Source organism: Polyodon spathula, chromosome 29 (assembly GCF_017654505.1).
Source record: "Polyodon spathula isolate WHYD16114869_AA chromosome 29, ASM1765450v1, whole genome shotgun sequence".
In the NCBI taxonomy this organism is placed as follows: domain Eukaryota; kingdom Metazoa; phylum Chordata; class Actinopteri; order Acipenseriformes; family Polyodontidae; genus Polyodon; species Polyodon spathula.
Window position 1 is genome coordinate 1656763 of NC_054562.1, and position 27327 is coordinate 1684089.

General features: G+C 46.0%; 2 protein-coding genes across 3 annotated transcripts in view; both read right to left on the reverse strand.

Moving 5' to 3' along the window:
• Positions 1-7603, reverse strand: part of LOC121302271 (P2X purinoceptor 3-like) — a 10349-nt gene extending 2746 nt beyond the window's left edge. Inside the window, exons 1-7 of the mRNA XM_041232121.1 lie at positions 7165-7603; positions 3826-3961; positions 3419-3490; positions 2782-2851; positions 2292-2385; positions 2002-2079; positions 1411-1552 (exon numbers count right to left, since the gene is read on the reverse strand). Of these exons, the coding sequence (XP_041088055.1) occupies positions 1411-1552; positions 2002-2079; positions 2292-2385; positions 2782-2851; positions 3419-3490; positions 3826-3961; positions 7165-7283 (711 nt within the window). The 5' untranslated portion in view covers positions 7284-7603. The remainder of the gene's footprint in view (positions 1-1410; positions 1553-2001; positions 2080-2291; positions 2386-2781; positions 2852-3418; positions 3491-3825; positions 3962-7164) is intronic.
• Positions 7604-11049: 3446 nt separating this feature from the next.
• ssrp1b (structure specific recognition protein 1b) lies at positions 11050-26721 on the reverse strand. Of its 2 annotated transcripts, XM_041232112.1 has the most exons (17): positions 26612-26721; positions 25432-25617; positions 24670-24775; positions 23969-24162; positions 22696-22926; positions 22235-22338; positions 21707-21835; positions 21251-21472; positions 20512-20584; positions 19703-19711; positions 16668-16806; positions 16410-16455; positions 16054-16198; positions 15232-15402; positions 13482-13585; positions 12121-12304; positions 11050-11283 (listed from the first exon to the last, which is right to left on the reverse strand). In XM_041232112.1, exons 1-17 carry the CDS (start codon positions 26663-26665, stop codon positions 11221-11223), a joined length of 2160 nt encoding a protein of 719 aa, XP_041088046.1. In that variant the 5' UTR covers positions 26666-26721; the 3' UTR covers positions 11050-11220. The 2 variants fall into 2 exon arrangements, with proteins under 2 accessions (XP_041088046.1, XP_041088047.1); XM_041232113.1 differs by lacking the exon at positions 19703-19711.
• Between the last annotated feature and the right edge of the window lie 606 nt (positions 26722-27327).

Genomic DNA, 27327 nt, shown 5'->3' on the forward strand with positions numbered 1-27327 from the left:
AGAGAGAGAGGAGAGAGAGAGAGAGAGAGAGAGAGAGGAGAGAGAGAGAGAGATCACCACCCGGAACTGCTCCACGCATAACAGACACACTGCAGAACCTAAGCAAACCCAGTGACAGGCTTCTCCAACGACAAACGTTTCCACTAGAAGTCTTTCTCAGCGTCTTCAGTGTGAATTCAATGGCAAACGTTTCCACTAGAAGTCTTTCTCAGCGTCTTCAGTGTGAATTCAATGGCAAACGTTTCCACTAGAAGTCTTTCTCAGTGTCTTCAGTGTGAATTCAATGGCAAACGTTTCCACTAGAAGTCTTTCTCAGTGTCTTCAGTGTGAATTCAATGGCAAACGTTTCCACTAGAAGTCTTTCTCAGTGTCTTCAGTGTGAATTCAATGGCAAACGTTTCCACTAGAAGTCTTTCTCAGTGTCTTCAGTGTGAATTCAATGGCAAACGTTTCCACTAGAAGTCTTTCTCAGTGTCTTCAGTGTGAATTCAATGGCAAACGTTTCCACTAGAAGTCTTTCTCAGTGTCTTCAGTGTGAATTCAATGGCAAACGTTTCCACTAGAAGTCTTTCTCAGTGTCTTCAGTGTGAATTCAATGGCAAACGTTTCCACTAGAAGTCTTTCTCAGTGTCTTCAGTGTGAATTCAATGGCAAACGTTTCCACTAGAAGTCTCTCTCAGTGTCTTCAGTGTGAATTCAATGGCAAACGTTTCCACTAGAAGTCTTTCTCAGTGTCTTCAGTGTGAATTCAATGGCAAACGTTTCCACTAGAAGTCTTTCTCAGTGTCTTCAGTGTGAATTCAATGGCAAACGTTTCCACTAGAAGTCTCTCTCAGTGTCTTCAGTGTGAATTCAATGGCAAACGTTTCCACTAGAAGTCTCTCTCAGTGTCTTCAGTGTGAATTCAATGGCAAACGTTTCCACTAGAAGTCTTTCTCAGTGTCTTCAGTGTGAATTCAATGACAAACGTTTCCACTAGAAGTCTTTCTCAGTGTCTTCAGTGTGAATTCAATGGCAAACGTTTCCACTAGAAGTCTTTCTCAGTGTCTTCAGTGTGAATTCAATGGCAAACGTTTCCACTAGAAGTCTCTCTCAGTGTCTTCAGTGTGAATTCAATGGCAAACGTTTCCACTAGAAGTCTTTCTCAGTGTCTTCAGTGTGAATTCAATGGCAAACGTTTCCACTAGAAGTCTTTCTCAGTGTCTTCAGTGTGAATTCAATGGCAAACGTTTCCACTAGAAGTCTTTCTCAGTGTCTTCAGTGTGAATTCAATGGCAAACGTTTCCACTAGATTGAAAGACACTGAGAAAGCCTTCCCCTTACCCTGCACTGTGATGATGGGGGTGGATGGATGATGTCACTGACAGGCTGGCCACTTGACAGGACTGTGGGGGGGGGGGGGCGGTTTACCTTGTTGGCCAGTTTGTGGAAGTCCTCCCCAGCGAATCTCACCACATCACCCAGTCTGAAGATGGGACAGTAGATGTTGTTGACAGGGTCAAAGTTACAGCTCTTGATGTAGGACTGAGTAATATTGGGGAGCAGGTTACCCCTGAAAACACAGAGAAACTCACATTGAAAAACACAGCAATACTAGACTGGAATTACATTGTAACTGCAGCTCAATATCACTAGACTGGACTGGAATTACATTGTAACTGCAGTTTAATATCACTAGACTGGACTGGAATTACATTGTAACTGCAGTTTAATATCACTAGACTGGACTGGAATTACATTGTAACTGCAGTTTAATATCACTGGACTGGACTGGAATTACATTGTAACTGCAGTTTAATATCACTAGACTGGACTGGAATTACATTGTAACTGCAGTTTAATATCACTGGACTGGACTGGGTAACTGGAATTACATTGTAACTGCAGTTTAATATCACTAGACTGGACTGGAATTACATTGTAACTGCAGTTTAATATCACTGGACTGGGCTGGAATTACATTGTAACTGCAGTTTAATATCACTAGACCATGGGACTCACTTGGTGAAGTTGAACATGGGGAAGCGAATGCTGTTTTTGATGAAGATGGTGAAGTTTTCCGCCTCTAGCATGGGCTCTCTGAGGATAAAGAACGCGCTCCAATAAGAAACAATGGTAGACATTTTCACATTAAAGTGTCTGTCTGTCTGTCGGTCTCTGCAGCATTAATGAAACTAAACTCTGTTTCTCTCTCTCTCTCTCTCTCTCTCTCTCTCTCTCTCTCTCTCTCTCTCTCTGTGTTTTCTTGTTTGTATTCAGATGCCAGAGGGTTTGGTTCTGCTGCCACTCACATGGGCACAGAGTCGATCTCCGCTGGGCACCAGCCTCGGATCTCACACGTCTTGAAAGTGTTATTATACCCGACACATCGACCAGTCTTTATACCTGAGAGAGAGGACAGAGGAGAGAGAGATGAGAGAGGAGAGGGGAGAGAGAGAGAGAGAGAGAGAGAGAGAGGAGAGAGAGAGAGAGAGGAGAGAGGAGATAAGAGGGAGGAGAGAGGAGAGAGGAGAGAGATGAGAGAGGAAGGAGGAGGGAGGAGGGAGGAGGGAGAGGAGAGAGGAGAGAGGAGAAAGAAGAGGGATGAAAGAGAGGAGGAGAGAGGAGAGAGGATAGGAGAGAGTAGAGGAGAGAGAAGAGGTGATAGGAGAGGAGAGGAGGAAAGGGGAGATATAAGAGAGAGGAGAGACAGGAGAGAGGTGAGAGAGGAAATAGGAAAGAGGAGAGACAAGAGTAAAGTGAGAGAGGAGAGGAGACTCGCACACACACTCTGTTTCTCACCGTTTCCTCCCGATGTTCCCAGGTACTTGCTGCAGTCAGAGTCAGAGCTGCATTTGTACTTCGGCTCGCTCTGCAATCACAAAGCAGGACAGGTTTCCGAGGGAGCGAAACGCTCGTTAGATTTATTTATTTAAACATTTTGTTTTAGAGGAAAAAAAACTAGATAGACAATCACTGGGTTAAATACTTGGTTTAAACAAATCTTTCAAAGCAACGAAATGCAACAGCAGCGTCGCTGTCACTAAAACAAGGACCTGGCCACACAGCAATCAGGACTGTTCTGGACTGGACTGGACTGGACTGGACTGGACTGGACTGTCATTAAAACAAGGACCGTATCCCCGCAGCATTCAACACTGAACTGGACTGGACTGGATGTTAAATGACATCTTTTTATCCATTTCAGTAGCTGTGTTTACCAGTAATTGAGTGGAATGCGATTTGTAACTGTTATCTAATTATGTTGTTAGTACTTTTTAACTGTAATCCGATTGCATCGTCAGTAACTTCTAAGCGAAGTGGTTCCTTTTTCAGACAGGGAATGGAATTCAGCAGTGCATCACTTCACCAAATTTTAGTTCCATCTGAAATAAAGGGAAGCGGGTTTGACCTGGTACTGAACCCCCGCACTCTTTACCTCAGGGCAGTATCCCTGCACTTGGTTTTCGGTTGTGATCAGTTTTGTGATGACGCAGAAAATCGATGCTCCCTGCAGTGCAAAAAAAAAAACCAATGAAATTAAATGCAAGACAGATAGACAGAGCCCCAAAATCCTGTTCAGTTTGACGCTGCAATATAATCCCTTCTTCTTGGAGTCTGTGTTAGTTTACTACACCCTGAAAAGAGTTTAGTTTCATTAAAGCTGCAGACAGACAGACAGACAGACAGCCTCCACACTCCACCAGATTCTGATCTCTCTCTCCCCCTCTCTCCCTCTCCTCTCTCTCCCTCCTCTCTCTCTCTCTCTCTCTCTCTCTCTCTCTCTCTCTCTCTCTCTCTCTCTCTCTCCTCTCCTCTCTCTATCTCTCTCTCTGCATGGCTCACCTGCGTGGGCGTGACAAAGTCCGCTACGTCCATGATGCGGTCGTTGTAAACGCCGAAGCCCTTCACTTTCGTCATGACAGAGGACTCCAGCGCGGTGTCTCTGTTCTGATAGGCCTTCTCATGCAGGAAAACCCACCTGCAGGGGGCGCAGTAACACACCACAGCGCTGGAAACTGCAGTTTAACATCACTAGACTGGACTGGAATTACATTGTAACTGCAGTTTAATATCACTGGACTGGACTGGAATTACATTGTAACTGCAGTTTAATATCACTGGACTGGACTGGAATTACATTGTAACTGCAGTTTAATATCACTAGACTGGGCTGGAATTACATTGTAACTGCAGTTTAATATCACTAGACTGGGCTGGAATTACATTGTAACTGCAGTTTAATATCACTGGACTGGACTGGAATTACATTGTAACTGCAGTTTAATATCACTAGACTGGACTGGAATTACATTGTAACTGCAGTTTAATATCACTAGACTGGACTGGAATTACATTGTAACTGCAGTTTAATATCACTAGACTGGACTGGAATTACATTGTAACTGCAGTTTAATATCACTAGACTGGACTGGAATTACATTGTAACTGCAGTTTAATATCACTAGACTGGACTGGAATTACATTGTAACTGCAGTTTAATATCACTAGACTGGACTGGAATTACATTGTAACTGCAGTTTAATATCACTAGACTGGACTGGAATTACATTGTAACTGCAGTTTAATATCACTGGACTGGACTGGAATTACATTGTAACTGCAGTTTAATATCACTGGACTGGACTGGAATTACATTGTAACTGCAGTTTAATATCACTGGACTGGACTGGAATTACATTGTAACTGCAGTTTAATATCACTAGACTGGACTGGAATTACATTGTAACTGCAGTTTAATATCACTAGACTGGACTGGAATTACATTGTAACTGCAGTTTAATATCACTGGACTGGACTGGAATTACATTGTAACTGCAGTTTAATATCACTGGACTGGGCTGGAATTACATTGTAACTGCAGTTTAATATCACTGGACTGGACTGGAATTACATTGTAAACTGGAATTACATTGTAACTGCAGTTTAATATCACTAGACTGGACTGGAATTACATTGTAACTGCAGTTTAATATCACTGGACTGGGCTGGAATTACATTGTAACTGCAGTTTAATATCACTGGACTGGACTGGAATTACATTGTAACTGCAGTTTAATATCACTAGACTGGACTGGAATTACATTGTAACTGCAGTTTAATATCACTAGACTGGACTGGAATTACATTGTAACTGCAGTTTAATATCACTAGACTGGACTGGAATTACATTGTAACTGCAGTTTAATATCACTAGACTGGACTGGAATTACATTGTAACTGCAGTTTAATATCACTAGACTGGACTGGAATTACATTGTAACTGCAGTTTAATATCACTAGACTGGACTGGAATTACATTGTAACTGCAGTTTAATATCACTAGACTGGACTGGAATTACATTGTAACTGCAGTTTAATATCACTGGACTGGACTGGAATTACATTGTAACTGCAGTTTAATATCACTGGACTGGGCTGGAATTACATTGTAACTGCAGTTTAATATCACTGGACTGGACTGGAATTACATTGTAACTGCAGTTTAATATCACTAGACTGGACTGGAATTACATTGTAACTGCAGTTTAATATCACTAGACTGGACTGGAATTACATTGTAACTGCAGTTTAATATCACTAGACTGGACTGGAATTACATTGTAACTGCAGTTTAATATCACTGGACTGGACTGGAATTACATTGTAACTGCAGTTTAATATCACTAGACTGGACTGGAATTACATTGTAACTGCAGTTTAATCATCACTGGACTGGAATTACATTGTAACTGCAGTTTAATATCACTAGACTGGGCTGGAATTACATTGTAACTGCAGTTTAATATCACTGGACTGGACTGGAATTACATTGTAACTGCAGTTTAATATCACTGGACTGGACTGGAATTACATTGTAACTGCAGTTTAATATCACTAGACTGGACTGGAATTACATTGTAACTGCAGTTTAATATCACTAGACTGGACTGGAATTACATTGTAACTGCAGTTTAATATCACTGGACTGGGCTGGAATTACATTGTAACTGCAGTTTAATATCACTGGACTGGACTGGAATTACATTGTAACTGCAGTTTAATATCACTAGACTGGACTGGAATTACATTGTAACTGCAGTTTAATATCACTGGACTGGGCTGGAATTACATTGTAACTGCAGTTTAATATCACTAGACTGGGCTGGAATTACATTGTAACTGCAGTTTAATATCACTGGACTGGACTGGAATTACATTGTAACTGCAGTTTAATATCACTGGACTGGACTGGAATTACATTGTAACTGCAGTTTAATATCACTGGACTGGGCTGGAATTACATTGTAACTGCAGTTTAATATCACTAGACTGGACTGGAATTACATTGTAACTGCAGTTTAATATCACTGGACTGGACTGGAATTACATTGTAACTGCAGTTTAATATCACTAGACTGGACTGGAATTACATTGTAACTGCAGTTTAATATCACTAGACTGGACTGGAATTACATTGTAACTGCAGTTTAATATCACTGGACTGGGCTGGAATTACATTGTAACTGCAGTTTAATATCACTAGACTGGGCTGGAATTACATTGTAACTGCAGTTTAATATCACTAGACTGGGCTGGAATTACATTGTAACTGCAGTTTAATATCACTGGACTGGAATTACATTGTAACTGCAGTTTAATATCAGTGGACTGGACTGGAATTACATTGTAACTGCAGTTTAATATCACTGGACTGGACTGGAATTACATTGTAACTGCAGTTTAATATCACTGGACTGGACTGGAATTACATTGTAACTGCAGTTTAATATCACTAGACTGGACTGGAATTACATTGTAACTGCAGTTTAATATCACTAGACTGGACTGGAATTACATTGTAACTGCAGTTTAATATCACTAGACTGGGCTGGAATTACATTGTAACTGCAGTTTAATATCACTGGACTGGGCTGGAATTACATTGTAACTGCAGTTTAATATCACTGGACTGGACTGGAATTACATTGTAACTGCAGTTTAATATCACTAGACTGGACTGGAATTACATTGTAACTGCAGTTTAATATCACTAGACTGGGCTGGAATTACATTGTAACTGCAGTTTAATACTCACACACAGATACAGAGACAGACACACACCCTCACTGTCTCTCTCTCTCTCTCTCTCTCTCTCTCTCTCTCTCTCTCTCTCTCTCTCACCCCACGAAGTAAGTGAAGATCAGGAGCTGCACGACTCTGTTGATGATGCCGATGGTCCAGCTCTTCACCACCACAGATTTGGTCGTTTCATAGGTGAAGAAATCAGAGATACAGCCCATCGTCCTGTACTGTGTGTGTGTGTGTGTGTGTGTGTCTGTTTCTTTGTGAAAATGAACGCGGGCGTTGACCTCTTACTGAAAAAGTCAAATATTCGGTTTCAAATACGCAGTCAAAGCAAAAAAAAGCCACCTGGAAGGGTTGATTATCCCGTTGAACGAAAAAAAAAGTCCAAAAAACAAATAAATAAATAAAATAAAAGTAATGATTAAAAAATTTTTAGTGCTTGTCAATGTTGGAAGAGTCCGCCGGTCTCAGCTGAACTCCTGAGATTTCTCAGAATCGAATTCTTCTTTTTCAGATTTAGTTGTATTTCTCCTTCTTTCTCTCACTCTCTTTCTCCGTGTCTCTCTTAGGCTGTCTGTTTTTTCATCAGTTATGTCTTTTTAAACCAAGTGGGCGGGGCTATAATAGCTGTATAGCCACGCCCCCCTCCCCCCTCCCCTTCAGTCACAGTCCCTCAAGCGTGCCAAGAGCAAGGATGAAGGATCCAGTGATTATAAAGAAAAACATTTCATCAATCCCCATGATTTACATACATTATTATTAGGTAGATATAGAGAATAATAGATAAATAGATATAGACAGAGATAGATAGATAGACAGACAGAAAGACAGAGATAGACAGACAGATAGATAGACAGCCTGTCTATCTAGACTGTATATCTATCTATCTGTCTGTCTATCTCTATAATAGACTGTCTGTGCCTGTATCTATCTATCTATAGACTGATATAGTAGATCTATCTGTCTATCTAGCTACTCATATCTCTAATCAGATGTCTATCTATCGATCGACAGACAGATTTATATCAAGCTTTACGAAACCGTCATGAACCTGTAAATGCGGTACGGTTCTTGGATAAGATTTAAACTTAAACTTAAACTCTAATCTCCCTACTCTCTTAAATTTCAGAGACTGAGATGAGAGAAGTGAAAGTCAATGACTCGAAAGTGTACCTTCTCAGTTTACTTACTAATAATAATAATAATAATAATAATAATAATATTAATAATGCTGATGAGAGAGCCCTCTTCACCCTGGCAGGGCTCTTTGGCTCAGCTGAATAATTAAAACCCAAAGAGACCTTCCGGTTCTCTGTGGGCCTTCAAGACATTACAGAACACCAGACGAGACGCTGTGTCTCCATTAGAGACGAGAACCCACCACAGGAGAGGAGAGACCTCTTGCTCTCTTCCTCCCCCCCTCGCTCACCCCTCTCTCTCTCTCTTCCTCCCCCCCTCGCTCCCCCCTCTGTGGTTAAGTACTGAAATACATTTACTGGTAATTCACTTTGTGGCCTGGGACTCGAATTCAAATGCATTTACAATTCAGTAGGGATAGAGGGAGGAGGGAGGATGGAGGAAGGGAAGGAAGGACAGAGCACAAGGAGGTTCAGTGACTCGCTCAGGGTCTCTCACACACACACAGTGAGTCAGGGGCTGCTGCAGAGTCTCTTCCAATAGGACCTCGTTTGTTTGGCTTCTCATCCGAAGGACGCAGCACAAGGAGGTTCAGTGACTTGCTCAGGGTCTCTCACACACACACAGTCAGGGGCTCAGTGACTTGCTCAGGGTCTCTCACACACACACAGCGAGTCAGGGGCTGAGCTGGGATTTGAGCCTCCTGGTGCTGAGCCCCCTTCTCCAGCGCTGGAGCGCAGCGAGGCGGGACGCTCCCTCTGTATAACGCGCAGTGGCGTAGCGGCTGGCTCTGAATCTGGTTTTCTCTGTGTTCCGTGTTCCCTCTCTCACCCCGGCATCGACCCTTGTGGTTCTGGTGGTTTCAGGTGACAGCTCCGAATTCGATTAGAGCTCTCCGAGAGGACAGTAAAGCATTTAACGAGACAGTAGAGCTTCTTAAATGAATCAAGAGCCTGGAATGGACTCCCTCAATCTCCTGTTTCATCGACTCCCTCTCTCTCCAGACTCCAGTTACCGCAGAATGGAGACAGAGCCTTCTCCTCCCTCCCTCCCTTTCTCTCATCCTTTTGTCTTGTTTTCTTTCCTTTTCATGGTCTTTTGCTCCCTTTCTCCCTCGTTTCTGTCCCTTTGTCATTTTTCCATTCTCTCGCTCTCGTTTCTTTGACCCTTTCTTTTCATTCTCTCGCTCCCTCGTTTCTTTGTCCCTTTCTCATTTTTTCTCTGTATTTTCATCTCTCCATCCTTGTACTTTTTTCCTTCTGTTTTTCTTTCTCCTCCTCCCATTTCCAGGGTTCGAAGGGCACTCCTTTAAAAAACTAGCGCCCCCTAGCAGTGAGAGACGAGAAACGAAAGCGATTAGAAAAAATAAACAAACAAGAGGAACGATGAAATAAAGAAAAAGCCTGAAGTGAACGTTAGATTGGAAGAGATTGAGTGAAACATTGATTGAAAGATTGTGAAAGCTTGAGTGAGAGATTGAAAGAGAAAGATTGAGATTGAAAGATTGTGAAAGCTTGAGTGAGAGATTGAAAGAGAAAGATTGAGATTGAAAGATAGTGAAAGAGAAAGATTGAGAGATTGAGATAAAGATTGAAAGATAGTGAAAGACAGAGAAAGTGGAGATTGAAAGATTGAGTGTGAAAGACTAAGACTGAAAGATTGAGCAAATGAGAGTGAAGGAGAAAGATTGAGTGCAAGACAAAGATGGAGAGATTGAGTGAAAGACAGTGATTGAAAGACGGAGAGAGAAGTCATTTAAAAAGTGAGCGTCTAAAAAAAACCAGCACCTCCATTCCTTCCATCAATGTCGGTTTATTTCACATGCAGCGAATCACATTTCCACAACAGAACACGCGGATTCAAGAGTGTGGACAGTTTGCAATGTTTTTCGATTGTGTACAAAACGCATGTGACTTGTGCGCTGAGGCAGCCTTGAAAATTGCTGGTCAGCATGAAATTCAGCCCAGCCTGTAACACGGACACAAAGGAGACGGCTGCTTCTGCATCCAGCGATCAAAGAATATCCCAGACCTCTGCAGAGCTTTCTGAGATGTTACAGTAATAAAATAATGACTGGGATCACGTTATTGAGGAGTTTGGTGATAAAACGAGTGATCAGGAGAGGATTGATCAGTATGCACGTCTATGAAGAGAGATGTGATAAATACAGCAAACACAGGGTGGGGCTGGAGATGCAGGGCTGAGTGTGCTGTTGAGATGCAGGGCCTTTTAAACCTGTCTTACTGGGAATGAAATGACTTTTAAAACAGCGATAATAAATTGGACCCGACAGGCGCTGAACGAACGGACCAGCTAAGGGTTAATGCGTGTTCTCCAACAAAGAGTAACTGAAATAAATCTTTTTTATTAAATTTTTTAATCCGTTAAATATTTAAAATACAAATACACACAAAAAAAACCCCAAAACACCTCAGAAGTCATTCTGCGTTAAATGCTTTATTAAAAATAATGACAAAACAGGTTGCAGCAGGAAGGCAGTGTGTCAGGGGTGGGAGTCGTCGTTCTCATCCGGAGCGTCTCGCAAGGGCAAGGAGGTCAAAACTGATCACCTGCACCCCCCCCCCCCCCCGGCTCCCTGCTTACAGATCGCAGCTCACAAAGTCAACCCCCCGAAAATCTCACCCATCCTGAACTTCCAGGCGCTGCACAGCCCTCAAACACACAGAAAGAAAATGATGAAAACATGAAACTTCGTGAATTCAGAGGCAGACATTTGGGACAGACTTCTAGTGGAAACGTTTGCCATTGAATTTACACTGGAGACACTGAGAAAGACTTCTAGTGGAAACGTTTGCCATTGAATTCACACTGAAGACTCTGAGAAAGACTTCTAGTGGAAACGTTTGCCATTGAATTTACACTGGAGACACTGAGAAAGACTTCTAGTGGAAACGTTTGTCGTTGTAGCTGATGGAAATGGGAGAGCAACAGGAGTTTGAACTGGGAGTGCACTGGTTTGCAGTTCAACCCGGCTCTGAGTATCACAGGACCAGTTCAGTCCGAACCAGAGTCTTCAGAGCTGGGGGGAGTGCTGGCGATCTCCTCATCATCAGAACCCTGGAGAGAGAGAGAGAAGAAAGCAGATATAGGAGAGAAAAAAGAATGAATGAACGAGACCTCGTCCCTCCCTCCTCTCCTTCCCCTTGTCCCATTCCCCCTCCTCTCCTCGCTTTTCCTTCTTGTCCTATTCCCCCTCCTCTCCTCACTCTTCCTCCCCTTGACCTATTCCCCCTTCTCTCCTCTCTCTTCTTCCCCTTGTCCCATTCCCCTTCCTCTCGCTCTTCCTCCCCTTGACCTATTCCCCCTTCTCTCCTCCTCCTCCTCCCCTTGTCCTATTCCCCCCCTCCCCCTCATCTCACTCTTCCTCTTTGTCCTATTTCCCCTCTCTCCTCACCTCGCTCTTCCTCAGTTTGTCCTATTCCTCCGCCTCCTCCTCTCGCTCTTCATCCCCTTGTCCTATTCCCCCTCATCTCCTTGCTCTTCCTCCCCTTGTCCTATTCCCCCTTCCTCTCCTCCTCCTCCTCCCCTTGTCCTATTCCCCCCCTCCCCCTCATCTCACTCTTCCTCTTTGTCCTATTTCCCCTCTCTCCTCCTCCTCACCTCGCTCTTCCTCCGTTTGTCCTATTCCTCCGCCTCCTCCTCTCGCTCTTCATCCCCTTGTCCTATTCCCCCTCCTCTCCTCCTCACCTCGCTCTTCCTCCCCTTGTCGGATTCCCCCTCCTCCTCCCCTCGCTCTTCCTCCCCTTGTCCTATTCCCCCTCCTCCCCTCGCTCTTCCTCCCCTTGTCCTATTCCCCCTCCTCTCCTCGCTCTTCCTCCCCTTGTCCTATTCCCCCTCCTCTCCTCCTCCCCTCGCTCTTCCTCCCCTTGTCCTATTCCCCCTCCTCCTCCTCACCTCGCTCTTCCTCCCCTTGTCTGATTCCCCGGAGCTCTCGTCGCTCGAGACGAACTCCTTGCTCTTGAAGCTCTCGTTCTCTCCCGCAGTTGCCTTGGCCGGACTCTTGGCGGCGCTGCTGCTTTTAGACAAGGGTTTGGATTTCTTGTCCCTGCCTTTTCCCTTCAAAGAGGGCTTCTTGTCCCTGAAATTAAAAATAAATAAATAAAACAGGTTAATGCAGGAAACTGCGTCTCAGTGTCAGCCACCTTGGCTCCGAGTTCCCTATACTTCACATATAAACCCGCCGCGCTCCAGAGCCACAATGGAGCCAGTTTCATAAGCTTGGGCTTCTCATTCCTGGAGGGAGAGGGAGAGAGGAAAGAAAGAAAGAAATCGCTAGCTCGCTACTTCTCCTCACCGCTTGGTCCTCCCCCTCCTCCTATCCTCTCCCTACTCTCTTTGCCTCTCCAAAGAGAGCAACTCCCAGGTAGGATGCACTCCTGCGCTCGAACAAACTGCGTCTAGTGTCGCCATCTCTGTTGCTCGTACCTCCCCTAGTCACTCACACTCAGACCTCGCCGCACTATGAGCCACAATGCTCCGTCGCTGCTCGACAGTTTTTTCTACACGGCTGGTTTGGATTTCTGTCCGCTACGCTCCCCCGCCCCAAAGCTCCGTCGTCTCCCAAAGTAAACTAAATAAATTGTACCGAGGTTTATGGCGTGGAGGACGAGGACCTCGTGGCCCCGAGTCCTGCTATACTCAGCTGTACTCATACCGCTCTCCGCTCGTTCGTAGGCCTCCTTGGCCTCGTCGGGCTTGGGCTTTTTCCCATTCCTGTGGAGAAGGGAAGGAATAAAACATGAAACTCGCTAGCTCCATGCCTTAAAGACGGGGCTTTGATACCAGGGAAGGTGTGAAATCCCACTCAGGGGTAGAGACGACAGCCGACTGTTGGGTCCGAGTCCATAACCCTGAAGCAAGCCACTGAAACCTCTAGTGCTCCGTCCCCGCTAATCCCCTTCAACACGCAGGACGCGCAGAGCCACAATGGAGCCAGTTTCATAAGCTTGGGCTTCTCATTCCTGGAGGGAGAGGGAGAGAGGAAAGAAAGAAAGAAAGAGAGAGGGATGAAGAGAGAAAGACAGGGAGAGAGATAGGGAGAGGGGAGAGAGAAACAGAGGGAGAGACAAAGAGAGCAACAGACAGGAGGATCACTCCTGGAAACTGCGTCAGTGTCGGCCATCTTGGCTCTAACTCCCCTATACTTCACACGCAGACCTGCCGCACTCCAGAGCCACAATGGAACCAGTTTCACACAGCTGGTTTGGATTTAATCCTGGACCCCCCCGCCCCCCGCTCCGCTCCCTGTTACTCACTTTTTCGGGATGGCGGTGGAGGAGGAGGCCCCCCCGCTCTCCTTGTACTCCTTCATCGCTCTCTCGTAGGCTCTCTTGGCCTCGTCAGCCTTGTGATCCCATTCCTGTGGGAAAGGAGGAGAGAAACATGAGACTCGCTGCTCCAGTGCTTAGAGAAGGGGGCTTGATACCAGGAGGACTTTAGGTGAGGCGGTCCTGAACTCCCAGCCTTCAGCCCCTGGTGTGTGAGAGACCCTGAGCAAGTCACTGAACCTCCTTGTGCTCCGTCCTTCGGATGAGACGCCAAACAAACGAGGTCCTATTGGAAGAGACTCTGCAGCAGCCCCTGACTCACTGTGTGTGTGTGAGAGACCCTGAGCAAGTCACTGAACCTCCTTGTGCTCCGTCCTTCGGATGAGACGCCAACAAACGAGGTCCTATTGGAAGAGGACTCTGCAGCAGTCCCTGACTCCTCCTGTGTGGTGTGTGAGAGACCCCTGAGCCAATTCACTGAACCTCCTTGTGCTCCGTCTTCGATGAGTACGCCAAACAAACGAGGTCCTAATTGGAAGAGACTCTGCAGCAGCCCCTGACTCACTAGCACCACACACACTGTTCTGAGACCCTCCGTGTTTGGGCCACTGACCTATACCTTGTGCTCCATCTTCGGATGAGACGCCAAAGCAAGACATTGTCGCTATTGGAACGAGACTCTGGCAGGGGAAGAGACTCTGCAGCAGCCCCTGACTCACTGTGTGTGTGTGAGAGACCCTGAGCAAGTCACTGAACCTCCTTGTGCTCCGTCCTTCAGATGAGACGCCAAACAAACGAGGTCCTATTGGAAGAGACTCTGCAGCAGCCCCTGACTCACTGTGTGTGTGTGAGAGACCCTGAGCAAGTCACTGAACCTCCTTGTGCTCCGTCCTTCGCATGAGACGCCAAACAAACGAGGTCCTATTGGAAGAGACTCTGCAGCAGCCCCTGACTCACTGTGTGTGTGTGAGAGACCCTGAGCAAGTCACTGAACCTCCTTGTGCTCCGTCCTTCGGATGAGACGCCAAACAAACGAGGTCCTATTGGAAGAGACTCTGCAGCAGCCCCTGACTCACTGTGTGTGTGTGAGAGACCCTGAGCGAGTCACTGAACCTCCTTGTGCTCCGTCCTTCGGATGAGACGCCAAACAAACGAGGTCCTATTGGAAGAGACTCTGCAGCAGCCCCTGACTCACTGTGTGTGTGTGAGAGACCCTGAGCAAGTCACTGAACCTCACACGAGGCAGTAGCGTCTCTGGATGAACGCCAAACAATCGAGTCCTTGGGACAGTCGTTCAGGACTTGGATGCCGACGCAGGAAGCCTACGCTGCGGTTTGTTGCTTGCCTGTGACACCCAGGATAACCTTCTCTGATGACCTCCACCACGCCACTGAGTGACACACCCACCTCCCTGTGCTGCCGTCCCTACTATGAGAACACGAGGCAGGAAGCCTTACTCTGCGGTCTATTAGTCTCGCAGCTCCAGATAACCTTCTTCTGAGACCTTCCCTCGTCGTTGTCGTACGCACAACTACGTTGGCTGTACATCCCCCCCACCCCCCCCCACCACCCCCCCCCCCCCACCCCCCCCCCCCCCCCACCCCCACCCCCCACCCCCCCCCCCCCCCCCCCACCCCCCCCCCCCCCCCACCCCCCCCACAAGTCTCTCTCATGAGAGAGGAGATGGGCCTCTGTCCTCTCTCTTCACCTCCCTTCTCCATTCCTCTCTCTCCCTCACCTCTTTGTTTTCTTTGCTCATGTTCTTCCACAGTTCTCCGGCTCTCTTGGACACCTCAGTGATGCTGATGCCTGGGTGCTCCGCACGGATCTTGTCCCGGTTGGCGTTGAGCCACAGCATGTACGTGCTCAAGGGCCTCTTCGGGGCTCCTGGGTCCTTCTGCTTCTTACCCTGAGAGAGAGAGAGTGGCCAGCCATCCTGTTAATAAAGCTAATAAGAGGCGAGAAGATGGATTTTAAAGATGGTCAGCGCTCCTGTAAAGGGAGGAGCCAGTGATCATGTTAATAAAGCTAATAAGAGGTGAGAGAATGGATTTTAAAGATGGTCAGCGCTCCTGTAAAGGGAGGGGTCAGTGATCCTGTTAATAAAGCTAATAAGAGGTGAGAGAATGGATTTTAAAGATGGTCAGCGCTCCTGTAAAGGGAGGGGTCAGTGATCCTGTTAATAAAGCTAATAAGAGGTGAGAGAATGGATTTTAAAGATGGTCAGCGCTCCTGTAAAGGGAGGGGCCAGTGATCCTGTTAATAAAGCTAATAAGAGGTGAGAGAATGGATTTTAAAGATGGTCAGCGCTCCTGTAAAGGGAGGGGTCAGTGATCCTGTTAATAAAGCTAATAAGAGGTGAGAGAATGGATTTTAAAGATGGTCAGCGCTCCTGTAAAGGGAGGGGCCAGTGATCCTGTTAATAAAGCTAATAAGAGGTGAGAGAATGGATTTTAAAGATGGTCAGCGCTCCTGTAAAGGGAGGGGTCAGTGATCCTGTTAATAAAGCTAATAAGAGGTGAGAGAATGGATTTTAAAGATGGTCAGCGCTCTCTCTCACCTCCGTTCTCTTCTTCGGTTTTCTCTCCACTTTCTCTTTCACTAGTTTCGGTTTCTTAGCCGGTTTCTTCCTCTCCTCCTCCTCGTCATCATCGCTCCCACCCCCCTCTCCACTCGACTCTGAGGCAGATGCGTTACTGTCATACCTGAGAGAGAGAGAAAGGAGAGAGAGAGTGAGGAGAGAGAGGGGCGGAGAGTTTAGTTTCATTAAAGCTGCAGAGAGCCAGCCAGCCTCCACACCCCCCCCAGACTCTGCTCCTCTCAATATCGAGATCTAAATTAGGCCCCGAGCGAGTTTCATCACAATTGGTTCACTGTGTTTCTACACACTGTGCTGAGACAGATGAACAAACTCACTCTTCTGCAACATCGTCATCCTCCTCACCAGGATTGAAAGATTCATCTGAGAGAGAGAGAGAGCTATTAAAATAACATAATGAAGATGAGGACTCAGACTTGTCTAAAATAAGCCACTCCCCTCCAGGAAATAAATTAACAAACTACAATCTCCGATCTTTCTCCTTCCCCTCTGCAGTCTCCCCCCCCCCCTTCTTCTCTTCTCCTCCCCTCTCTGCAGTCTCTCCCCTGCCCTCGCTCCCATCCTCTGCCCCTCACCGGTCTCGTCTCCCGAATCATCGCTGCTGTCGTTGGCAGCCTCCTCTCGGATCTTCCCCTCCTGCTTCATCCTCTCCAGGTAAGCATCATGCTGATCATCATCAGAGTCTGAGTAAGCATTGTCACCCCCCTTCATACCCTGAGAATACAGGACAATAAAACACAGAGCGAGACACTGTCACCCCCCCTTCATACCCTGAGAATACAGGACAATAAAACACAGAGCGAGACACCGTCTCCCCCCTTCATACCCTGAGAATACAGGACAATAAAAACACAGAGCGAGACACTGTCACCCCCCTTCATACCCTGAGAATACAAGACAATAAAACACAGAGCGAGACACCGTCACCCCCCTTCATACCCTGAGAATACAGGACAATAAAACAGAGCGAGACACCGTCTCCCCCCTTCATACCCTGAGAATACAGGACAATAAAACACAGAGCGAGACACTGTCACCCCCCCTTCATACCCTGAGAATACAGGACAATAAAACACAGAGCGAGACACCGTCTCCCCCCTTCATACCCTGAGAATACAGGACAATAAAAACACAGAGCGAGACACTGTCACCCCCCTTCATACCCTGAGAATACAAGACAATAAAACACAGAGCGAGACACCGTCACCCCCCTTCATACCCTGAGAATACAGGACAATAAAACAGAGCGAGACACCGTCTCCCCCCTTCATACCCTGAGAATACAGGACAATAAAACACAGAGCGAGACACCGTCACCCCCCTTCATACTCTGAGAATACAGGACAATAAAACACAGAGCGAGACACCGTCACCCCCCTTCATACCCTGAGAATACAGGACAATAAAACACAGAGCGAGACACCGTCACCCCCCTTCATACCCTGAGAATACAGGACAATAAAACACAGAGCGAGACACCGTCTCCCCCCTTCATACCCTGAGAATACAGGACAATAAAACACAGAGCGAGACACCGTCACCCCCCTTCATACCCTGAGAATACAGGACAATAAAACACAGAGCGAGACACTGTCACCCCCCTTCATACCCTGAGAATACAGGACAATAAAACACAGAGCGAGACACCGTCACCCCCCTTCATACCCTGAGAATACAGGACAATAAAACACACACACACAGAGAAACACAGACAGACAGATACACAGAGACGGAGACACACAGACACGCGTATCCCCCAAATCCTCACAGCTTCAAATCAAACCTCGCTCCTGCTGTCTGTGTCAATCACTGTAGCTTTCTTTAAAAACACACACTGTTTGTTTCAATTCAGTCCTTTGCTTTATTTCCTGTTTGCTTCAGGTGGTTCCGAGCGCCTTCCGGCTTCTGTCGCTCCTCCGATAAAAATCAAGGTCTGGTCGTTTTCAAAAGAATAATTTTTAAAACCTGCCTTCTCCCTGCCTTCTCACGCGACTGTGTGACCTGAAGAGAGACTTCTAGTGGAAACGTTTGCCATTGAATTCACACTGAAGACACTGAGAAAGACTTCTAGTGGAAACGTTTGCCATTGAATTCACACTGAAGACTCTGAGAAAGACTTCTAGTGGAAACGCTTGCAATTGAATTCACACTGAAGACTCTGAGAAAGACTTCTAGTGGAAACGTTTGCCATTGAATTCACACTGAAGACTCTGAGAAAGACTTCTAGTGGAAACGTTTGCCATTGAATTCACATTGGAGACGATGAGAATTTTTGAAAGCTTCAAGGAATACACAGACAGCACAAATGGAGGAAAGCGTTTAGTAGCTTAGTATTAACAAGATTCAAAAAGCCACGTTATTTTTAATGATCCTGAACAGTTGTGTGTTTTTATAAATGCAGTCACACAAGCAAACACCATGCCCAGCAATCCAGCACAGGCCTACTGTTAAAACAAAAAAGAGAGAGAGAGGGAGAAGAGAGGAGAGAGATAGGAGAGGGAGGAGGAGAGAGAGAGGGAGGGGAGATGGAGGAAGGACAGAGAAAAGAGGGGAGAGGAGAGAGGGAGGGAGGGAGAGGGAGGAAGGAGAGGGCAGGAGAAAGGAGAGAATGTGAGAGGCGGGGGACTGAAAAAGGGGGAGCCAAAGAAAATAAAATTGAGAGAAAGAAAAAAAAAATGAACAAGACTAAAATAAAAAAAATAAAAATTTTGAAAAAAAAAAAACTTGTCTGCAAGGCAAAATTTTATTTCAGAATTAATTATCAGAGCGCTTGAATCTGACACTAACTCTACTGCACCCAGCTCCAACTGCTGATCACTGCAATAATAATAATAATAATAATAAAGTAATAATAATAATAATAATAATAATAATAATAATAATCTCTAGGGGAGCTTCAGGACTGGTGCAGCAGCAGCAGGGCTAGGTCTGAGTTTCTAACCCTGCTCAAACTACAGGACTGGGTGCAGCAGCAGGGCTAGTGTGAGTTTCTAACCCTGCTCAAACTCCTGGCTCCTGATCATTGCAATATTAAATAATAATACTAGACTTCATTGAGGGGAGCTCTGAACCCCAGGACTGGGGCAGCAGCAGCAGCAGGGCTAGTGTGAGTTTCTAACCCTGCTCAAACTCCTGGCTCCTGATCATTTCAATATTAATAATAATAGACTTCATTGAGGGGAGCTCTGAACCCCAGGACTGGGTGCAGCAGCAGCAGGGCTAGCTGTGAGTTTGTAACCCTGCTCAAACTCCTGGCTCCTGATCATTGCAAATAATAATAATAATACTAGTCTTCATTGAGGGGAGCTCTGAACCCCAGGACTGGGTGCAGCAGCAGCAGGGCTAGTGTGAGTTTCTAACCCTGCTCAAACTCCTGCCTCCTGATCATTGCAATATTAATAATAATAATAATACTAGACTGCATTGAGGGGAGTTCTGAACCCCGGGACTGTGTGCAGCAGCAGCAGGGCTAGTGTTAGTTTCAAGCACTGTGAAAATTATGATTATTATGATTTTCTACCAGTTTCACCCCAAAAAAAAGCACCAAACACATGCATTTCCGAGCGCGTGCCTCACCAGAGCCCTGTGATGTGAGCTGACTCGTACCAACCTTATTTTTCTATAAAAAAATAATAAAACATAGAACTTAAAACATCAAATAAACAGAAAAAAATTATATTTATATATATATATATATTATATATATATAATATATATATATATATATATACACACAGACCCTGATATTGATGCGATCCAGCCCTCTGAAATGTCTTTATAATATACAGCACTAGACCCTGATATTGATGAGATCCAGCCCTCTGAAATGTCTTTATAATATACAGCACTAGACCCTGATATTGATGCGATCCAGCCCTCTGAAATGTCTTTATAATATACAGCACTAGACCCTGATATTGATGAGATCCAGCCCTCTGAAATGTCTTTATAATATACAGCACTAGACCCTGATATTGATGAGATCCAGCCCTCTGAAATGTCTTTATAATATACAGCACTAGACCCTGTTATTGATGAGATCCAGCCCTCTGAAATGTCTTTATAATATACAGCACTAGACCCTGATATTGATGCGATCCAGCCCTCTGAAATGTCTTTATAATATACAGCACTAGACCCTGATACTGATGAGATCCAGCCCTCTGAAATGTCTTTATAATATACAGCACTAGACCCTGATATTGATGAGATCCAGCCCTCTGAAATGTCTTTATAATATACAGCACTAGACCCTGATATTGATGAGATCCAGCCCTCTGAAATGTCTTTATAATATTCAGCACTAGACCCTGATATTGATGAGATCCAGTCCTCTGAAATGTCTTTATAATATACAGCACTAGACCCTGATATTGATGAGACACAGCCCTCTGAAATGTCTTTATAAAATGTCTTTACCTCCTTGTGTCCCCGATTTTTGATGTTCAGTTTCTTGGCGTTGACGAAATCAAAGAGTTTCCCGTACTCCTCTCTGAAAAAAGAGGAGAGAGATAGAGAGAGATCTCACTGTGGAGTTACGAAAAAAAACACACGCTAAAGTACACTGCAACAAAAACCTGCATTTCCATGTGGAGACACCTGGCCGCTCTGCTCTCACTGTATTGTATTGCAGTGTATTGTATTACATGGTATTGTATTGCAGGGTATTGTATTACCTCTCGATGCTGAAGGTGTACTGGACGCCCTGCTCCCTCTTTATTGTGTTGTATTGCAGTGTATTGTATTGTAAGGTACTGTATTTCAGGGTATTGTATTGTACTGCAGAGTATTGTATTGTAGGGTATGGTATTTCAAGGTATGGTATTACCTCTCAATGCTGCTGAAGGTGTACTGCCTGCCCTGCTCCCTCTCTATTGTATTGTACTGCATTGCATTGCAGGGTATGGTATTGTATTGTAGGGTATTGTATTGCAGGGTACTGTATTGTGTTGTATTGCAGGGTATGTCATTACTTCTCGATGCTGCTAAAGTTGTACTGCCCGCCCTGCTCCCTCTCTATTGTATTGCAGGGTATTGTATTGTACTGCAGGGTATGGTATTACCTCTCGATGCTGCTGAAGGTGTACTGCCCGCCCTGCTCCCTCTCTATTGTATTGTATTGCAGGGTATTATATTGTATTGCAGGGTATGGTATTACCTCTCGATGCTGCTGAAGGTATACTGCCCGCCCTGCTTGCTCTCGATCTCGAAGTCGAAGGAGCGCGTGGTCGTGGTTCCGCGGGCGAAGTTCACGCAGGACACCTCGTCGAAGCGCAGGTGCAGGGGGGGCTTGTGCACGAAGATGAAGCCCCTCTCCAGGGGGTACAGGAGCCCCGAGCTCGCCTTGTACGAGCAGGTGATGCACTGCGCCCCCGAGTGGCTGCGGAGACACACACACAGGCAGAGACACAAACAACTTGGTTTAACCCAGCTGGACCCCAGTCAAAAGCTAGCTGGTTGAACCCAGTCAAAAGCTAGCTGGTTGAACCCAGTCAAAAGCTAGCTGGTTGAACCCAGTCAAAAGCTAGCTGGTTGAACCCAGTCAAAAGCTAGCTGGTTGAACCCAGTTGGACCCCAGTTAGAAGCTAGCTGGTTGAACCCCGGTCCACCTCACCCCTGGAAGTTGCCCGGCACGGTGATCTTGCGGTTGACCAGGGCCTTCATGACTCGGCTCACCATCTCATACAGAGAGCCAGACATGTTCTTACTGAGCTTCCCTCCAAACCTCTTCAAAACATCATCCCTGAGAGAGAGAGGGAGGGAGAGAGGGAGATGGGGAGAGGAGGGAGGGAGTGAGATGGGTGGAATGGGGAGAGAGCAGGGAGACAGAACAGGAGAGGGGTGGAATGGGGAGAGGGAATTTGGGATTAAAACACTCGTTAGAAAGCGATTCAGTATCACCAGTCACCACGCCCGCTCTGAAACACAGTTTGCCGTTTTTCGGTCACGTCCAGTGAATTTTATCCAGTTATAAATCAAACCCTTTCTTTTGCTGCTCGGTATATACTCCCAGTCTAAAGACATTCAAGTTAAGCCCCTTTCTGTCACACTGGCACTTCGACCCGGGTTCCGGCCTCGCGTCGGGTGAACCCTCAGGGGCTCTGAACCCCCGGGGTACCGTGTGAAGAGGGGGCCCACTCACTCTGTCATGTTGAGAGTCAGGGTGAGGTCTTCCTCTTTGGAGAAGAGCAGGATGAGGAAGTGGTAACGGGTTTGGCCCTGTTTGATAGGAGGGTCCAGGCTGATCTGAAAACCAAAACGCAGACAAGAGAACCAATCACCCCGTGCAGGAAACTGAGTCCAGGCCTCGGACATCTCGGCTCTGAGCTCCCTACGCTTCACACAGAGAGCCGCCGCGCTCCACAGCCACGATGGAGCCAGGTTCACACAGCGGGTTTTGTCAGTGCTGTAGCAAGACAGACAGACAGGGAGAGAGAGAGACAAAGAAAGAGACAGAGAAACAGAAAGAGAGAGAGACAGAGAAAGAGACAAAGAGACAGAGAAAGAGACAGAGAAAGACAGAGACTGATATGAGAGCCACGCCTGCCAGCAGACAGCAGAGAGGCCGAGCTGTCAGCGTTTCGCGGGTGCGGGCAGACTCACCACGAAGAACATCTGGCGCTGGTCCTTGTGCGGCAGCAGGAAGAGCCGCAGCACGGTGGTGTACGGGATCTTGTAGTCGAAGGTCTTGCCGTGTAGGTGCAGGAAGGATGGGTAGATGCGGATGTCGTAGCGCCCCCTGGGGGTCAGGCACTGCAGCTCTCGGAAGATGCAGACAGCGTCACCCGTGGCCTGGATCACATCCGCCTTGGAGAGGACCTGCTTGGAAAACGCCTGGGGGGGGGGGGGGGGGGGGGGGGCATGGTCTCAGTAGATATCTAGATCATACATCATTTCTGTACGTCACCGTCTGTAGTCCACATCTCAGGTATACCACCGACCTTTTGTGTCTGTCGCATAGAGTCAAACACTCCTCGGTCCTCTGTTGTGTGGGCCCTGTGTGTGGTGTCTCTGTCAGACAGACAGACAGGTCACACACACACACACACACACACACAGAGACAGACAGACACTAGGAGTGAGAGGTATCCCAACACAAATCTGACTTATCTAGTTATAGCTACATCTACCGGATTCGTCCTAGATAGATGTATTCTAACCTACTAAGAATTGGAGGTTTATCAATATTCTATCTGACTGACTACTAAGAGTGGAGGTGCCCAATAGATAGATAGATTGATTCTCACCTCCACAGGGTTACAGATATAGAGAGGCTTATAGCTACAGATAGATAGATAGACTGATTGATTCTCACCTCCACAGGGTTACAGATAGAGAGGCTTAACAGATAGATAGATAGATTGACTGATTGATTCTCACCTCCACAGGGCTAGAGAGGGTTATAGATACAGATAGATTAACTGATTCTCACCTCCACAGGGTTATAGATAGAGAGAGTTATAGATAGAAATAGATTGATTGATTCTCATCTCCACGGGGTTATAGATAGAGAGGGTTACAGATAGAGAATCTTATCTACTTTGATTGATTGATTGATGATTTCACCTCCAAACCTGATATCTCTCCCAGTAAATATCTATGTCTATCTATACTACTAGACTAATGTGTTGATGGCCTTTTTACAGGGTTATAGATAGAGAAGGTTATAGATAGATAGATTGATTGATTCTCACCTCCACAGGGTTATAGAGGGTTATAGATAGAGATAGATTGATTGATTGATTGATTGATTCTCATCTCCACAGGACTATAGAGAGGGTTATAGATACAGATATTGATTGATTGATTCTCACCGCCACAGGGTTATAGATAGAGAAGGTTTTAGATAGAGATAGATTGATTGATTGATTCTCACCTCCACAGGGTCAGTCACGTCGTCCGTAGAGGATGGAGGCACGTAGAAGCGCACCTCCATGAGAGACACCTCAGCGTCATCATTCTGGTGAAACTCCAGTGCCACCTCGTTCTTGCCGGGGGTGCACTGGGACACGTTCGTCAGGGGCACCTCGAAAGCGGGCTGGTCATTGATGTCAAAGGTCAGGAGCTGACCTGGAACACACACACACAGAGTGTACATCAGACACAGCACAGCCAGGCTCTGCCCAGCACACAGCAGGCAATGCCAGCGCACTAGATTCCAGCTCTATATAGACCCCATGCTGGGCAGCTGCTGTGGTTCTGTGCAGGGCTGTGTATCAGTGTTATACAGTGCGATCCTGCCAGCATTGCCCTGTGCACAGCACAGCACAGCCAGGCTCTGCCCAGCACACAGCAGGCAATGCCAGCGCACTAGATTCCAGCTCTATATAGACCCCATGCTGGGTAGCTGCTGTGGTTCTGTGCAGGGCTGTGTATCAGTGTTATACAGTGCGATCCTGCCAGCATTGCCCTGTGCACAGCACAGCACAGCCAGGCTCTGCCCAGCACACAGCAGGCAATGCCAGCGCACTAGATTCCAGCTCTATATAGACCCCATTTCAGGTAGCTGCTTTGGTTCTGTGCAGGCCTGTGTGTTTCAGTGTTATACAGTACAGTTCATGTTTGGGTTGTTCTTACCTCCAAATCTAGCTGTTCCCCAATTCCAGCCTTTTACACACATATCCTTCTCTGTCAGATCCACTTGATAATTAGCCTTGAAATAATTCGACATTTTCTCAAAATCCTGGAGAAATTAGAAAGAAACCAAACCAAAAGAAAAAAGAACCGACTCAATGATTTTTTTAATTTTTTTTCCCCACTGTTCTGCCTCATTTGCTATTTAAACAGGGAATGGGAATGAGACTCCCGCTGCACAGCAGTGTGATCCAGTCCTGCTTTCACTAGGAGTTTAATAATCAGACTCCCGCTGCACAGCAGTGTGATCCGGTCCTGCTTTCACTAGGAGTTTAATAATCAGACTCCCGCTGCACAGCAGTGTGATCCAGTCCTGCTTTCACTAGGAGTTTAATAATCAGACTCCCGCTGCACAGCAGTGTGATCCGGTCAGGTTTAACCTCCAGTTTAATTATCGAGTCTGAGGGCAGACTGCAGTCGTCAACCAGTCAGGTCAGGACGAGGAGTAATATACAGAACTCCCGCATGCACACAGTGGGATCCGGGCCTGCTTCCTAGGAGTTTGAATAATCAGACGTCACCGTCGTTTTACCTAGACACACAGGGGCGAGAATGCTGGTGTAAAGACCTTGGGACAAATACACTAGGAGTTTAATAATAAGACACACCTGAGCTTGTTACCTAGACACACTGGGGCTGATGAAGCTGGTAGTAAAACCTGGACTGGATCACACTGCTGTGCAATAGTTATTTTCTTTTGCTCACCGATTCTCGGAAGCCGTCGTACTTGTAGGCGTTGCCGTTTTTCGTCTCCAGGCGGACTCCGTGTCCGAGGGACACACGGCGCCAGTAACACCCGGACAGCTCGCTGGCCGCGATATTGTCCACCCTTCCGGTCTTATTGTTCTTGTAAACGACCGCCTGCTTGCTGAGACGCAAGCGACCGTCATTCTGCAACGAGACAAGCCAAGAACACAGCTTTACAATCCACTCACCTCTTATTAGCTTTATTAACAGGATCACTGGCACCTCCCTTTACAGGAGCGCTGACCACCTTTAAAATCCATTCTCTCACCTCTTATTAGCTTTATTAACAGGATCACTGGCCCCTCCCTTTACAGGAGCGCTGACCATCTTTAAAATCCATTCTCTCACCTCTTATTAGCTTTATTAACAGGATCACTGGCCCCTCCCTTTAAAGGAGTGCTGACCAAGTTTACAATCCACTCTCTCACCTCTTGTTAGCTTTAACAGAAACGTTTATCTGCTTAATTTATACATCCCCCACACAAAGAAACAAAGAGAGAGACGCACACAAAGAGAAACACACCCACACAGCGAGGCAGGTGCACAGAGGCACCCACACACCGCTACAGAGAGAGACAGACAGACACACCTGCACAGACAGACACAGATAGACACACACACCTGCACAGACAGACACATAGACACACACCTGCACAGACAGACACAGAGAAATAGATGCACACACCTGCACAGAGACAGAGAAAGACACACACACCTGCACAGACAGACACAGACAGATAGACACACACCTGCACAGACAGACACAGAGAAATAGACGCACACACCTGCACAGAGACGAGAGAAGACACACACACCTGCCACAGATACGACCCAGGTAGAGACTAGACACCCACCCCTACACACACACGACAGAGTCTGTATGTACACATGTTAGTGACACACCCTACAGAGAAAGCCACACGTACACCTGTCACAGACGACACCACCTGCACTGTCTGCACAGAGACAGACACAGAGAGATAGACACACACACCTACAGAGACAGACACAGAGAGATAGACACACACACACAGACAGAGATAGTCACACACACCTGCACAGAGACACAGACATCCACATCTACAGAAAGACACACTCGCTTTGCAACCCATTCAAGCTGATAAAACGCGCGTCTCACCCACGACCCCTTCACTTCTTGATAGATCTCGTTGAATTCCAGGGTATCCCCCATGCTTGCACCCCAAGAAAAGATCTGCTAAATATAGTAACAATAATAATAATAATAATAAAAATTTCTCGACGTCTGAGCTGCAGAGACAAACGTCGGGGCGCCTTGGACTGAACGTGACAAACATGTTTTGTAACAAACAACATAAATACAATATATTCTAGCAAAAAAAAAAAAAAAAGGGAAAAAACTAATAATAATATAATAATATCTGGCACAAAACCGAAACGTATTATTTTACGTAACAGTGCTCCTTCTACAATATAAAGAAAACATAAATATCTCTAGAATTATTTTGATTATTTCGCGGCAAAATAAATAGACCCCTTTCCCGCGTGAGAGCGTCAACCCACCACCGGAAACGGAAATCCACTCTGGGCCGCACAACATCAACGTTGAACGGAAAAATAAATCAAGCGAAATAAATATTTATTTTAGGACACACCGCGCCGGTTTATTTTGTTTAAAAATAATAATAATAATAATAACAATAATAAGCGGATATTTTAATTGAATTAATAAGCGATATTAAAATAAACTTAATTAAGACAACTATGACGTTTGCCCAAAAGGGAAATGGAGTGTTTTGGCTTCACCGTTTGGGCATGTGACGTGGCGGCGACGGTGAAAACAGTCATTTCTAATTTACGAGTTTCGTTTTAAAA